General features: G+C 41.7%; 1 protein-coding gene across 4 annotated transcripts in view; it reads left to right on the top strand.

Annotated features, from left to right (window-relative positions):
- Positions 1–16257, top strand: part of LRGUK (leucine rich repeats and guanylate kinase domain containing) — a 99476-nt gene that overhangs the window by 42210 nt on the left and 41009 nt on the right. For 3 of the 4 annotated variants that reach the window (XM_006910654.3, XM_025045952.1, XM_025045951.1), the window contains exons 12-15: positions 5979–6075; positions 9907–10020; positions 12153–12354; positions 12680–12775. In XM_006910654.3, coding sequence (XP_006910716.1) covers positions 5979–6075; positions 9907–10020; positions 12153–12354; positions 12680–12775 — 509 coding nt within the window. The remainder of the gene's footprint in view (positions 1–5978; positions 6076–9906; positions 10021–12152; positions 12355–12679; positions 12776–16257) is intronic. The other variant, XM_025045953.1, reaches the window with a different exon arrangement.

The raw sequence follows: 16257 nt of genomic DNA, 5'->3' as shown, positions 1-16257 counted from the left end.
GCCAACAGGTGCCTTCCCTTTCCTTCCCCTCAGGTTAGCATTCAGTAGACTTTTAGTTTTCTGGAGCAAATATTCTGCCACGTGATTCCCTAATGACCCAGTTAAAATAGAGGAAATGCCCCCTCCCCATCCCCCTGCCAAAAAAAAAACTAAAACCATCTGGAAAAAAACCTTCAGTTGGATTTACAGAATCAGATTTAGAATGATTGCTGTGGTCCTTTAAACTGGCTTCCTTATTTATTTATTTATTTATTTATTTATTTATTTATTTATTTATTTATTTATTTTTCTGTATGTCAAAGAAATTACTTTTAGATTAGTAAGGTTTATTAGTGAGCTGGGGATGTGACTGCAAAGATACATGGATAAGACAGCAAGAAAAATAAATGCAAATTATTTTCTAATGCTGTTGCGGGAAAGGCCCTGCCCTTGAGCTACACGTGCTTGAACAATGTAAATCCTGTTTTCAACAGGTCCGTTTATTTCGAGATCTAAAATCGCGTTCCTCGTTTGAACAACCCTGGGATACGACGACTATGGAATGATTTATTCATTAATGTATTTTAAGCACCCTGAAGTAACAAAAGTAAATTAAAGCTTACTATTAGAATAAAAAAGTGCAGCGTGTCGTTATGCTCATATGGTGGTGCTGAACCTGTTTTAAAAGATAAGTGCAATGCAAAGAATGGAGGGTCAGACTAGGGCAAAGGATGGAGCCTGACTATGTGCTAGTATGAAAACCTGGACCCTTTAGCAAAGCAAAGGGAGGAGAACCACGGCTTTCTCTGATTAGAGTTCCTTTCATATCTTGGGTACCAATTATGCTGCAGATGGTCGGTGGCCCAGTCCTCCTTATTTGTTTGTGTTGTGCACTGCTGAGGCGCACTAGGTCAGATGTGTTCTTGGAGGTGTTTATTAACTCATCACCAAGATTCTGATCCAATCTGCTCATCTGGATAGCCCCCCAACCCATTATTTACTTTCATTAAAGTTTGCATTTTCCCTGTTCGAATGCTTATCCTTCGTGCTTGTAATTGATCTATTTAATGTCTGTTTTCCTTGCTCATCAAGGGTAGAGAACAATGTCAACATTGAGTTCAATGTCACTACTGAGTTCTCAGTGCTCAGAAGGTAGCCAGGTACTTAATACATGCCTGGTAAATATTTGTTAAATGAATGCCTAACCGGTTGAGTGGATGGATGGATAGATGAATGAATTAATGGTATTGTATACAATATTTAGTGAGAAATTACTGTGATAAGAAACACAAGTGATTCCCCCTGACCCACACTGATGGATAAGTGGAGAGATGGGTGGATTCATTCATTTATTCATCCATTCTTTCAGCAAATACTTATTGAGTCTCTCCCACGTGCTAGGCCCTGACGATGCAGTGAGAACAAGATTGGTGAGGTCCTTGATGAAATGTGTGATCTAGTCGGGAACTCAGACCTTAAATCGTGTTGTGTGCAGTTTGCATGGAGGCGCAAGATGGCAAAACGTAAATCCTAAAATTAGCTTCATGCTTCCATACTGCTGATGCTGCCACTGCTATTTTCCTCCTCCTGATGGAATTAGTGGCACGTCAAAAGACACTCCTCAGTGCCCACGACCAACTACACACTCACTCACCCCCTCCCTCACAGGTTCAGAGCATTGGCCAGCCACCCACTGGCATCTTCAGGGAGGCAGAGAGCAGGGCTTGTTCAGTGGCAGATCACTCTAAGACTTCCATCAAGGAATGAATCAAAGACCATATCACTGGATGAAAAAGGGCATTAGGTAGCCAATCATTTCATCTATTTGGAAACTAAGGTAATTACTACTATTATATGCAGCACCTTTCTAAATAAAATGAAGAAATAAACCAAAGCACACCCTCAGGGGTGGGTCATTGCTCACGTTTAGATTTAGTGTATTCTTTATCCTACATAAGTTTTATTGTTTTTTAATTAAATGATAAGGGACATGAATACAATCTCATCGTGGAACATAAGCGTTTACCAAGGTACTTCCTCCGTCGTTTGCTTGAAGCTTTTTCTTTCTCTCCTATTTATTTCATTTTCTCCTGGTATTTTGTATTCCTTTTTAAATTGCACTGACCCCAAACCAAGACATTCAATGAAATTTTCACATGCTAAGTTGCATATCCAGATATAGAAATATTAAAAACATAACTCGGTCATATAGCAAATGTTGGTGTGGCTGAGAGATGGGGCTCTTATCTTGGGTTTGATTTTACTATTTGTTTTCGGTTTTAGGAGTAGGTCGGATGTTCTTTGTTTAAATGTATTATTAGTGGCCTAGAAATATGAATTTACTACCTTCAAAGTCTCTCTATGTCCAACCTTAATATTACCATACAAATCAGTGGCTTCCTGGAAGAGTTAGATAATGAGGGAAACGCAAAACAATACCAGCATGCCCGTTCATCTTCTAGATTTAAGGCCATTTTAATGATCCGAATAGTCATGAAAGAACACTTTATTCTTCTTCCTTAGATCGCTGTTTTATAGCACTCTCAATTATCATAACCTTTTTCATGTTGTTGACTACTAAGTATATTTTACTTTTAGCACTATAATACAGCAAAGTGAAAGACCACAGCTTTTTAACTAAATGAGATGGTATGAGCTACAGCAACTTAAATTTTCTCTAGTCTACTATGTCTGTTTCTACAGATGCGACAACCAGTAGAATGGTTCGTGCAGTCAGTCAGTGTTCATTGAGCACCCTCCATGTGCCATGTGCCGGTGATAAAACTGTAAAGCAAACAGATATGGGTCCTGTCCTCTTGGCAGCTTACAATCTAGCATGGGATTTAGACAAGGAGCTGCTGCCTAACAAGATCCTAGTTTGATAGGTGCTGTGATGAGGAACGTCAAGATCCTCTGCGACGTGGGGCTTGAGCGGGGTGCATTTCAGATAGAAATAACACACATCTGATTTACTGAAAGTACACTCTCTAGTAAGGCTAAGCTGGAAGTATGAAGGGAGATGGCAGAGATACAACTGCAACGATAGGGGTCTGATTGTAAAGGGTCTCTAAGCAGGAGTGTGTTATCATTACAGCTGCATTTTAGAAAGCGCACCCTGTGGGCAGTTTGGGAGCGGGCTTAGGGAGGGAAGGCTGGAGACCAGGAGACCAGTTAGGCTGTAGTGACAGGTGATGATGGCGTGAGTTAGAGAGTGATGTGTAGTTACTGGAAAGTGGGCAGAGGTACTCAGACACAGGAAGTGCTGGAATCTTCTATGTTGATGATCTCTTAAATTGTGTTCAGCAGTTCACTGATGTAATTTGTATTGAGCATTAGGACCAATTTAACTTGCCTCCCAAATATCCTATGAATACCTGGGCTGTTGCGGGTACCCGTTGAAAGAGTTCACTTACTGACAATATGGCATTCTGTAATCTGCTTGAATTTAGATGCGCTCACAGCCAAGCCTTTGCCTAAATATTTGCAGTAACAAGAAGTTTATTATTTCCTGAGGCAATCTGGCCCAGATTTTAGATGCTAAATCTGCATGCTTCTGAATCACACTGAGAAAATTTCTACTTCCTCATCCACCTGCTAGCTCTTCGTAAGCCATCTTTTCTTCCTGTTACATTTCCTTCGGAATTTGAGCAGTCCATCATTTGGCCCGGCGTTCTGGACTCCTTCCCCTCCTGACCAAGGCCTCCTCTCCGTGGACTTGGTTTGTGAGGACCCTCGATGACAGCCACCTGATGAATTGGCCTTTAGAATGTCTGACTCACTCAGACTTTAGCGCCAGCATTGCTGCCTGGGCTTCATCTCCAGCTCCCTTCTTGTGTCTGTTGAGTGAAACTAAGAGGGGCTATGGCTCCCATTACAAACCATGATTTAACTAATTTACCATGACTTCGCTAGTAAATTAGTAAAGGATAAACTCATGGAAATGTCCATAATACTTGAGATTATGTTTACATGGAGAGGCAGGATATGGAATATGATGACTAAAGCAGATCTCTTAACCTAAAATTTGGCATTGTCTTTCTCTAAGTTTAGTGAAACGTTGCCTTCTCTGTGAAATAGTTCTTTTTTAAGACGTTCATATTGGGGCAGTATACTTCACAGCGAATGTTTCTGTGTGTGAAAATTGGATGACAGACTTAAAAAATCCTCAGGGTATCTTAGGTCTTTCTTAAGAGCAAGCTCCAGAGTGGGTGCAGGTTCTGTCATCAGTATTCTCCACGTCGGCGAAGCCATCTCTTTGTTTACCTGACTAGAAGCTTCACATGGCTTCCTTGCTTGGTCTTTCTTTTAGAAATTCTGAAACAGTTCCTACGCTTGCTTTCTTTGTTGGGAAATGCAGGTTCCGCGCAGTGTGTACGTAAAGGCTGTGCTAAGGGTCTGACGCCGAGTCACTGACTGATTTTTCCTTACTGCCAAGGACGCCAGTAGACAGAGGGTCCCAGGTGTCTGCCAAGGTGTACAAAGAAATGCCAGCGTATTCAGACGACAAAACAGACATCGTGAGGATGTGACAGTCTTCTCTTAGAATGTACTCCCTTTCCTGAGTATGCAATTTAAATGCGATGTTAAGACCTTAAAATCTACTAGTGTAGTTCATTCTTGATTATAAAGGAAAATGAACAGCGGTATAAATTATAAAGTGTATTTGTCTTTGACTTCGTAGTAGAGGGGCTTTTGAGGTTGCAACTCTGCCCTCTTAGTTTGATCGTTAGAGGAACTGACTTCGGAGCCATGTGGCCTTGCAGCTTGGTCACATTATGTAATTGCTGTGCCTCTGTTTCATCGTCTGCAAACTGAAAGGAGTACCTACCTCATTTGGTGGGGAGGAGGGAGGTAAATAAGATGCCAAGCGTCTAACTCTTCTCATCTCCTATTTTAAAACTACAGGATAATCTAAAAATCAGTTTGCGTTTCTAGAACTTAACATTGAGAAGTCAGAATGGCTAATTGGAACCCCCACAGTTTAGTTCTGGGACCGACACAGGCCTGCCCTGTGGCCTTGGACAAGTCATTTTCCTAGTCATCTGTAAAATGGAGTTCATTGCAGCTGTTGTCCACTTCACACGTTTCATTTCTTCCTTCGTTTTACAAATGTTTAGTGGGTGCCCGCTATGGACCAGGCATTGCAAATGCAGTGGCAAACAAGATGAACAAAATAAAGTCCTCCTCTCGTGATTCATGTGTCCTGCTGGGGACAGAGAAAAAAATAAAATAAAACAGATACATAGATAAAAGAAGGTGGTTTTGGAGAGAGGGAGTAATTGGGGGTGCGGGGTGGGAATGCTATTTCAGACAGTAATTAGAAGAGGCCTCTCGGGTTGAGTTGAGAATTTCATTCAGCACTGAAATCACGGATTCCCTGAGGGACTTCATACCCAGCGTGATAAATACTGACAGCTCAGATGAAAGAGCTCGTTTCTGCCCTCAAGCAGCAGAGGAGCTGGGATCCTGAACAGGGAATTAGGATACAGTCAGTAGCAGGCGCTAAGGGTAAGAAGAGGTGCACAGTCCAGCAGTAGGGGGTCAAGAAAGGCTTTTTAGGGGGGTAACACTTAAACTGAGTCCTGAAAGACAGGTGAGCCAGCCAGATGGGGGAATGGGGAGAGGAACATGCAGAATACGTCCACAGGTTGGAGAGAACATGAAAACACTCGGGTGGAAAATATATTGGTGTTAAACATTGTCACACTTCCTAAAGCATTCTTATGAGATGGCAGAGGAGGTGCTTCAGAAGATCATAAATAACCACAAGTAAAAAATCTGGTATGGAAAATCCAAATGTTTTGCCATCTTTATAGGGTATAGTGGCTGAATGTAGTCTAGCATTTCAAAACCATAGGGGTTTCATAATTACATTACTTTATCATTTATGATTCATGGATCAATTTCGATTTTTAAAAATATGCTTTATACTGAACTCATTTCCATTTTGAATTTCCAGTTATTAGATATAGACTAGGTTATCTGTTTTATGTTTTCAGAGCCTGTCACACCACAAGACCCCCTTACTTTGGAGAAGGGGATCGAGTTGATTATCATTTTATCTCTCAAGAAGTTTTTAATGAAATGGTAAACATGGTAAGACTGTTCTCCTTTATTTTTGATGCACAAGAAGTACATGTTCTTTGGTAGAAATATTAAGATATTGATATCAGGGTAAGGTATTAGGATATAATCGTGAATTAAAAAGGAAACAATCACTTTTGTCTGTTATGAGAGACGTGTTCTCACTGGGTTGTTCTTTCTTAACCCACTTAGTACATCACTGTTCACACGCTGCTTTCTTTTATGATCGTGTAGAAAATACTGTAAATTTCCAAGGAGACTGAATGAGTAGACATTTTAAGAAAATCGGAGTAAAAGCACGATGAAAAATTCTTGCGATCTGTGTTTATCAGGTGCCGCTATTAATCAGACTTTACTCAGACCGTTCTCAGACCTGACGCTAGGCACGCAGCCTGCGGGCTGAGCATTCTGAGGGCGGAGTGTCCTGTCCCTGGCCCTCCTTCTCTTTGCTCTCAGTGGTGCTTTCTACCTGTTGTGACCTGAAGCACCGTTTCATCACCGTGTGTCCCATTCGGTTGGCCTCTCCTGGACACACATACAGCCTCAACCGTCCACCGTACCGTCTCTGTGGGAGAAGCTCTGAGTCTTGGAGGCCAGGCCGCTCACTAATACAGCCGGGAGCCCCTGTTATTAGCCTGAAGAAGCCCTAACTTCTCTGAGATCTGTGTCTTTACAATGTGAGGGTCACTACCCTGCACTGGTCTGTTTTTGCAGTAGCTCTGGGCCAGTTAAGAATTTTTTTCCTGAAAACCGATAACCTAATTGGTAGTAATTCATAACACCCTTGTTTCTAAGTTTATTTTCTTAAAGATAATTTATTTGTTCTTCCGTGGCCTTCACCTGCAAGGGGAATCCTCACACTCTAGTTTCTCTGTCAAAAGTATATGCTGATGTCAATCCGTATCCACCCATGACTTCAGTTAAACTGAAAGAATGCCTCCTGTCTTCATCACCACCGATGAATCTGTAAGCCTTTTATTTTCTCCTCGCCGTGGGCCTTAATTTTGTTTTTATGACCATTCTTCCTATCGCCAAAGGAATCCTACACCACTTTTTTATTCTGAAGCCTACCAAAGGACCAGATTAAGTATTAGTCTATGTTTCTGCTTTTGAAAGATCACTACCCAACCAGGGTGCTCTTACAGTTATGTCCCCCTTCCCTCTTTCCCCTTCTCCTTCCTTCCTCCCTTCTCTGCCCCCACCCCCAAATGATAAACCTGGCCTATACCGCAGTGCACAGAACCATGGAACATTTAAGCAGAGGCTCTGCAGTTTCTGAGTTTGAAGTCTGAATGACCAACTTTACACGCGGTGTAACTCTTACATTTACAGAGAAGCCTAAGTGAGAAAGTCTTACAATCCCTGGGCCATTTTCCCTCTAACCTTGTCAAAAATACTGCTTGGAAATTCTTTATAACTTTCTCTCCTAGGGCTCCATTTTGACAGTTTGGTTTAATGTATCAAGAGCACTCTGGGACTTTATGTTTCTAAAAGCTTTAATAGAGATTTAAGGAGTTATCTTGTCATTAGCAAGAAGCATCCTCTTAAGACTCTTTGGGTTGAAAGACAACTAGTTCCTTAAATTAATGTTAATTTCTTCAGTTAGAGGATGAGGCATTTTTTTCTTGGTTCAGTGCACTGTTCTCAGTACCCATATGCTCCCCTGATGTTCCCTACCTTATCTGTAACCAAGTAAGTCTGGTTCAATTCCTCGTCAAAGAAATCACTGTGCTTCTATACTATATTTAGTCCTATAGTTGCGTTTCCTCTGCAAAACCTTCATGTGTTTGAAAAATACTCATTTTTACCACTTCTGCTAACATATATTACCTCAGTATAATGTAATTTCCTTCAACTCGAATTTTGCTTCTGATCACCTTCTCTTTTCTTTAACCTGAGCTTGAGACTTTTATGAAGAGAGATGAACCTAGAGGTCATAAGCTCATGACACAGTGCTGACTTAGCCCATCACACCCACATACTCAACCTTCTGTACACAGATCCTCCCTCGGCAGAACACCCACCCAGGCAGCCTGCCCTTCCCCCATTTACAGCCCCACCCTCTTGACGGGCAACCCTGGCATACCTCACGCCTGCACACCTACTGTGGGCTGTCACGACCACCCGCTCTGACAGGTACACGTGAGACCCGCATACCCTCCCATGTACACACTCCTCCCTGACACACACAGATCACCCCCACAACACACATGCCTGCAGACAGACACGCAAACCCTTTTTAAAGACATACACACAGTCACTTACTTGCAGAGACTCTTCCTCTCTTGTGGAAATAAGACTTCAGATCTGGAGGCTTCTGAAATAAGATTATGGCTGCTTATTAAGAAATCCACAGGCAGGGAGAACCAAAAGGAGTATCACCAACCAGAAGCTGAAAGATCACTTAATCTTAATTCTTAAAATAAACAGTTTAACAGAGTGTGATTTATATACATAAGTACAATGCAAGAGTCCTCCCAACTCTACATTCTTCCAGAAAATGCACTTGGGAACCCACAGAGAGAGGCCCTTATACACACAAGTAAACAATCTCATAGTATACATCTGAAAAAGGGTTCAAGCGTACATTTTGAAAAGAGATTGAGTCACAGTAAGCAAGATAAAGTATGTACCTGACAGAATATTCAGGCATCTATCTATCTAGATATAATACCTGTATTTTTTAAAAAAGGAATCACAGTATTTGTTCCACGGAACAAAAGGTACGACATTGAGGAAGTAAAATATTAAGGATACTTATGGTTGAGTTTTTCACTTTTAGGATGCATGATATAAACTTCTTTTGATTACAGGGTGTGAGATGGATTTTCCTCCTCATTCGCAGCAGACATGTCCCCCAGAGACCCATCCCACCCTATGTCTCCTGGCCTTCCAACACTGCCCCTTTCCCCATGACAGACGACCCATCCCCCACCTCACAGGTCTCGAGGACATCCGGGTTCAGGAGGCTCATTCAGGGTAGATGCTGCCATTTGATGGGATTCAGCCTTCAGCATTTCACTTCATTATTTATTTCAAAATCATGCATATGCAGAGTCAGAGTTGCCAGGATTGTCCACATTTTTATTCCTTCTGTTGTCATCAGTCTTCTAATTTAAATTAGACCTAGTGGTTTCATAAACATGATATTGTCCAAAAAAAGTCAGACAATTTTGAGAGATGTATTTTTACTTTTTTTTTTTTTTTTTTGCCGGAGAGTATAGCTTGGGAAGAACTGGGCAGTGTTTATACTTCCCACGACTATAGGGCCCACAAAAGTTCCTTAGGCAGTTTCAATAAAAAGTGATATTTATAAGGAAAAATAGGATGGGTCTGGTTTTTACGGCTTATCTCAGAATATAAAGGTTTAGGATGTCCCTGTAATTCATGGCCTTCAGGCTTATCTGAGAATGTAAGGCTTTTAAGAGTGTAAGTTTTTTTTCTGAGCTACCCGATATGCTGGTGTAGCCCAAATGGCTGAGGCAAAGGGTGAACTATAGTTTTTCTCTCTCAGTAATGAAGGTTTATGGTGCAGGTTTGGCAGGAAGTGAGTAGGTAAGCAAAATGACCTGTCCTATCAAGCTTCAGTGATTTCATGTTCCCTTAAAATTTGTCAGCAGATTATTTCCAAAAACTTTTTTTTTTACCAACCAAAAATTCTGAATGAATTTCTGTATCACAGTTTGGTATTAACGTTTATAGACCTATTGCCATTCATATATAATTGTTAACATCGGTAAGTTTTATGGAGTCATATAGAAGTAAGACATCAAATAATTTTCCTTATATTAAATTTATTATAACAGCTGTTATATTAAAATCTTTGTACTTCTCAAATTTCAGGGGAAATTTATTCTAACGTTTAATTATGGTAATCACAGTTACGGATTAAATAGGGACACCATAGAAGGTATCGCAAGAGATGGTCTAGCAAGCTGTATTCATATGGAAATAGAAGTAAGTGTTTTTCATTCAGTCAACTTATTTTTAATGTGTGTGTGAGTTTGTGTACATACATTCGGGGTTGGGAGGGGGCTACAGTGTGCAGAAAGCACACCGCTAGGCACAAGGAGAATGCATACAAAACTGAGATTTTAAGTTCGTAATTAGTATGTGGGAGGTAAGACACATGAAAAATCACATGACAGGAATTAGATTACAATACAAGAAATTCCACATTTATTACGAGTAAAATTGCCACTCAAGATTTATTTACTAAATGAATACTAAATTATCCTTTTCCTTTGTCGAGCCTGGTCTCTGTTAGATAAAATGATATTAGATAAAGCTTGATTCTAATGGCTTATGGAACTGGTTCCCTGCCCTTCAGGACAGTGGCAGCTCCGTGCACTTGACCTTGTTCCTTCATTCTTCAGGGAGATGTGTGGGCTATGCTGTCATTGGACCTACTTGTTCACTGGTTGCAATATTTTCATTCTTTAAGGAGTTAGACTTTCAGATTTCAGGAGATTTTTCTCTCTGTCCTAATATCTCATTTCTTCCCAGTGATCTTTTATATTAGAGCATATGTAAGTTTCTCCAAAATGAAGATCCCACTCATTTGTGGGAAGCATAAATATCCCACTCATTTGTTTTAAATATATATGTGGCTTTATTAAATATTTGAATTTTCAAAAGTTTTTTTTTCTTCAAATTACCTTTACTGAGCACTATAACACTTTTGTAGTCAGAAAACAAATTATAATAAAAATAATTCCTTTAGCACAGACTTACAGAAGACCAAATCTGGGCACATCTTATGTTCTTTTACTATCAACTAAATCTTTCTCAAGACTTTCTTCCTCCATAACTTCCCAGAGCAGGAGACCATCATTCCTTTGTGGCTCCTTGTAGGGGTGTAAGTAAGTGTTCCCTGACTTTGGTGACACTGGTCACCTTTCTTCCAGCTCTTTACTTTTCCTAACTTCAAAATCCTACAGTTCTGATCTTTCTGCATTTGATCGGTTTTGCACCTTTAAAAAAAGGGTTCATCGTTTCTATGCTAAAAAAAAAAAAAAAAAAAAAAAAAAAAGGCCGTTTTCCAGAAATGTCTTCCTTGGACAAGGCAGAAACAAAAATTGATGCATCACTGAGCACAAACACTCCCCAGCTCCACGTCTTCCTGTTGCCAGTGCAGCTGTTCTCTGTGTGCTGGTTCCCATTTGACTTTTTCCCTCCCTGAGAGCATTCTCCTACTCATTTCCGAGAGGTTGAGTCTACCAGTCAGGCTTTATTCCCCCGATTCTCCCCAGCAAAACCATTTTTCCCCAAACTGCCCATGTCATTCAATCTTTTAGAAATTGTTTTATTAAAAGAGCCCGTATTTCTTCCCCTGAATTTTTAAAACAAAGATTTCAAACACTGAGTTCAACTGTGGACTATGGGACTGAGCTGGAAGGAACTGTAGATTCCATTTGGAGTAACTGATTTTGCCCTCGAGGAAGCCGGGTACCCGGGGAGCTCGGGCGATTTGCATGGAGTCCGCAGTAGCTGGAGAGCAGCAGCCGTGACCCAGCCCTCCAGGTCTGCACAGCACCAGCTGCCACTGCTTCCCGCCCTGAGCTCCTGGGGTCTGAGTATCATGAGCTTGACCTTCTCGGTCCCTGGGTAGAGGCTGTGAGTTGTAATAGGAACCAGCCAACCAGGTGACTGATTTAGGAACAGGAGATGACAAAGGGGTGACAGAGGAGTCTTTTGTCTCCGATAAGATCTCTCTGTCTCCTGATGCCGCAAAGGTGCCCTTGGAAATGTAGAATCGAAATTACTTTTCAGTAATAAAGGTGCCGTACTGCTGTGAGTGTACCTCTTTGTAGCCAGTAATTTTTTTTAGCAGTCGCATTCATTAGAATGATTCATTAGAGGACACCAGGAAGAATGAATTTTTATATTTCTGATGAAAATTTAATATTTGATGAACAGGGAGAAGTAATCCAACCTTGAGATATTTAGAGGAAAATAATAGCTAATTATACAGATAAATTCTTCAACGTAATACTACTTGTTATATTGTATGTTGTCAGACAGCTCCACACCGATTTCTAAATCCATGTGTCTGTTGCTAATTTATTATCTTTTCTTTAAATGCATAGGGTGTAAGAAGTTTGAAACATTCCTATTTTGAGCCTCGATATATCCTGGTGGTGCCCATGAACAAGAAAAAGTATGAGGGACATTTACGGAGAAAAGGATTATTTAGTCGTGTAGAGATTGAATTTGCTGTCTCCAGAGTGGACCTTTATGTTAAAATTAATCAAAAATTTCCAGGATACTTTGATGCGGTAATCAATGCAGGTTAGTAACTTTCAGCAAAACTTTATTTTTGATGTGTAAGCTCACTGGGGAAAAATTCGCTTCAAAGTATACTATTATTGTTGGGGGAAAGCAGTTTCTCAAGGGCTCAGGACTGAGGCCTCTGTTTCCTTGCTGGCTGTCTGCCAGGCATTGTCCTCAGTCCTAGGGGCTGTACCCAAGGCTCGTTCATGTGGTGGGGTCCTCTTAGAACTCTGCCTACCTGCGATATTCATAAAATTCAACGTAGCTATAAAGTCATTCCCACCAACAGTTTCAAATTGACTGTGCTTTGATGAGATTCTGTGTACTCTCTCTTTTACTGTAGATGATCTGGATGTTGCCTACCAACAGCTGAGTCAGCTCATTAGAGAATACCTCGGATTGTCTGAGGAAACTGTCAGCAGTTTGGCTCCAACTGCAGGTACTGTCCTAGCCCTTCTGTGCCAGAATTTTTGCCAGAAAGGAAAACGAGTCTGTGAATTGTTATTTGGATCCTCATCAGCCAGGCTAAAGCTGGTTCTAACTCTTTAATCTCCATACTTCCTCTGGGGCCTCGTCCCCACGGACAAGCTGCACGGAGTCAGCCCTCCGGACTTGTCTCGGTGACCGTAATGGACCTCCGAGGATTGCCATTCGGGGACGTGCCAGGCAGGGCTTTGGAGGTTCATGGTAGGTCACCAGCCTCCTGGGTCAGAACTCAGCCTTCCAGAACTTTGGCTCCCTTCGGGCCCCGTGAGATGGTGTTCTGCTCCCTAGGCTTGTATTTAGCGTCGTTTCAGTCCAAGAGATTTCTTCCCCCTTTTCTTCACGTCGCCCCAGCCCGCACGAGGTTGCACCTCAGAGTATAGAGGAGCAGCGCTGGTCAGAGCGTGTGAGCCCAGTGCTGGCCCTGCTGCTCCTTGGGTCAGCCGCTTAGCTGCTCCGAGCTTCAGTGCTCTGTCCTGCAAAATGGAAGTTAAGGCTCCCCGCCCGCCCCATGGTGTGTGAACGGCTAGAATGCACCATATATAAGTGCATCTCCTCAGATGCAGGATCCTAAAGCCCTAACTTAGGATGTTGGTATATGAGCAATTTGAAATGTATTTAAAATGTTCCCCCAAATCCACCTCACACCCATTAGGATGGCTACTACAAAAACAAAAAAGGGAAGGAAGAGGAAGGCAGCCACTATCAAATAAAACAGAAAACAACAAGTCCTGGCGAGAATATGGGGAAATCAGAATCTTTGTGCACTATTGGTGGGATTATAAAATGGTATAGCTGCTCTGGAAAACAACATAGTGATGCCTCAAAAATTAAAAATAGAATTACCCAGCAGTTCCACTTCTGGGTACCCCAAAGAATTGAAAGCAGAGACTTGAACAGCTATTTCTATATGTTTGTTCATAGAAGCATTATTGACAACCGCCAAAAGGTGGAAGAAATCCAAGTGTCCATCGAATGATAAATGGATAAACAAAATGTGGTACATACCCAGAATGGAACAGTATTCAACCTTAAAAAAAATTCTGACACATGCTGCAGCAAGGACAAATCCTGAGGACATTATGCTAAGTGAAATAAGCCAGTCACAAAAGTACCTAGAGTAGTCAACCTCATAAAGACAGAAGTAGAATGGTGGTTGCCAGGGGCTAGGGGGAGAGGGGAAGGGGGAGTCATTGTTTAATGGGTACAGAGTTTCAGTTTTACAAGACAAAAAGAGTTCCGAGGATGGATGTACAGAGTTTCAGTTTTACAAGACAAAAAGAGTTCTGAGGATGGATGGCGGCGATGGTTGCACAATAATGTGAATGTTCTTAATGCCATGAACCGTACACTTTAAAAGTGGTTAAGACAGTAAATTTCCTGTGACGTGTATTTTACCACCATAATAATGCAAAAGGTCTCTCGACGGACTGAACCCCAATCACATGTCACATACCGTAAAATGTTAACTCGAGACTCTTGCTGCTGTGTAGATAGATGGCCCACAGCTTTGTGCGTACGTGTGGTTTATAGCCTTGGTGATTCTGACCAAGGAGCATTTTGCTTGCCAGGCTGCATCCTAGCCAGACTGAGGCAGGCCAGGTCATAATTTCACCAGAATTCAAACTAATTGGGCTGTTTTGCAGTTTTACACACTTACCCCAGGTCAGATGACCCTGGAATTCTGGAATGTGGGCAGGTGAAACTAGTAACATTCAACACATGACGGCTGAGATTTCTCTTCTACGTACATCTCGTAGGAGACAAGTGACCAGGATACCACCTACTGCCTTGAATGTTCCTGAAGAAAGAGCACCCTGTCTGAAAACGGGCATTAATGGAGGGTCGGAGGTCTGCGCTCCGCCCATAGGCCAGGGGCGTTAGATTAGGAGCGTGCTGCGTGCTTAGCCCTCGCTGCCCTGATTCTCCACGAGGGGCCTCGGGCTTCAGAAAGCTGGGCCAGTCCGGCAGCAAGCGAGGTCTGTCTAATGAGGCTTCCACAGCTTGGTGGAAGTTTCTCTTGAGGAAATCTGGCTCCTGTTGCTTTCAGTCTCTGCTAACCCAGCAACCTTCTGATCTTTAATTTGGTCCCCCGGGTGGACCCGTCCCTGTGGGGGCTGTCCCCTACGTTAGAACACCCTGCCCTGCTCCCTGAGGCCGGCCCATCTCCCAGTGTAAATTAATAAATTGGTGTTCTGCCTTTTAAATCAGCCCCTTGTGGGTTTGGATAAGCTTGAGTCAGTCCCCTGAGCCTGGCCCATTCTGAGCAGCTGAGAGGAGCATGTTTCTGAGTAGGAGCTCTGGGGGCACCGCTGACCGAGCCCGGCTCTGTCCCTGCATCTCATTCCACAACCGTCAAGAACACCGAGTGCTGGGCGTAGTGGCTATTTGGGAAGTTAATAGACCGGATAATGTGCACATAGGAAAATGGACTCCCATTTTAGTGGGTATAATAAAATTTCATTTATTGGGACTAATTATGTTAGGCCTGTCTGATTTAATGAAAAGTATGAATTATAGAATTTGTAAAATCTCAGATCACTTGATAACTGAAGCTGGGCCATTCAGTTATTGACTAATAGAATCCCAGCCTTATAAAAAGGAGTTGGGAGGGTTTGTAATTAATATAGCAAATCACTGACCTCAACAGCTCCTGTTTTTCTGGCTGGCTTACAGTATTTTAGAAAATAACGTGTTTCTCTTAAGAAGCCAAACACTTTATCTTATTTATACAGTTAATCTGTGGAGGAAGTTACTGTTTTTCAGTTGATGGTTTAAGGATAAACTTGCAAATAAAGTGACTTTGTGGAGACCAGATATTTTTCAAGTAAGTGAGTATTAAAAAATTCTTATTAACCAAGTCCCTATTAATAAGCTTTTACATTGTCTCTGGTGGCCCAAGAGTAGAGCCATTTACCTCCCTGAGTGTCAGGGCTGTGAGGTGCATGCCGAGGAGCATGGGCCAGGTGTTCGCAGGTTCACTGCCAGAGAACCTCCCCCATCCCCCAGCCGTAGCCACCATCACCTCAGCGAATGTCTGCCCTGACTCCCAGCAGAGTCACTGCCACAAGCCCTGCCGGCTCTCACTTCTTTGCCTCAGCTCTGAGCTGAGTCACCTTGATTTTAATTTCTGTAGTGTAGGAATATTCTTATAAATTCTTACATTGCTTACATAACTGAGACCCCCTAGAAACAAAAATCAATAATTTTAGTGGAATATAATTATATATATATATATATAATTATATATATAAAATATATATATATATAATTAAGCTGTCAAAATTAAGAAATTGAACTAAAAAATATTTCAGATTCTGTGAAAGACAGTTTTATCTGAGCAATTAGAAAACTGGACTGGAAATAAGAAGCCTCAATTTTGTATTCTCAATGTCACCAAAAATCATTAATTTAGAGAAATCACTCTGAATTCCCATT

The sequence above is a fragment of the Pteropus alecto genome, unplaced genomic scaffold, assembly GCF_000325575.1.
Source record: "Pteropus alecto unplaced genomic scaffold, ASM32557v1 scaffold22, whole genome shotgun sequence".
Classification (NCBI taxonomy): Eukaryota; Metazoa; Chordata; class Mammalia; order Chiroptera; family Pteropodidae; genus Pteropus; species Pteropus alecto.
This window is presented reverse-complemented; position numbering and strand designations above follow the sequence as displayed.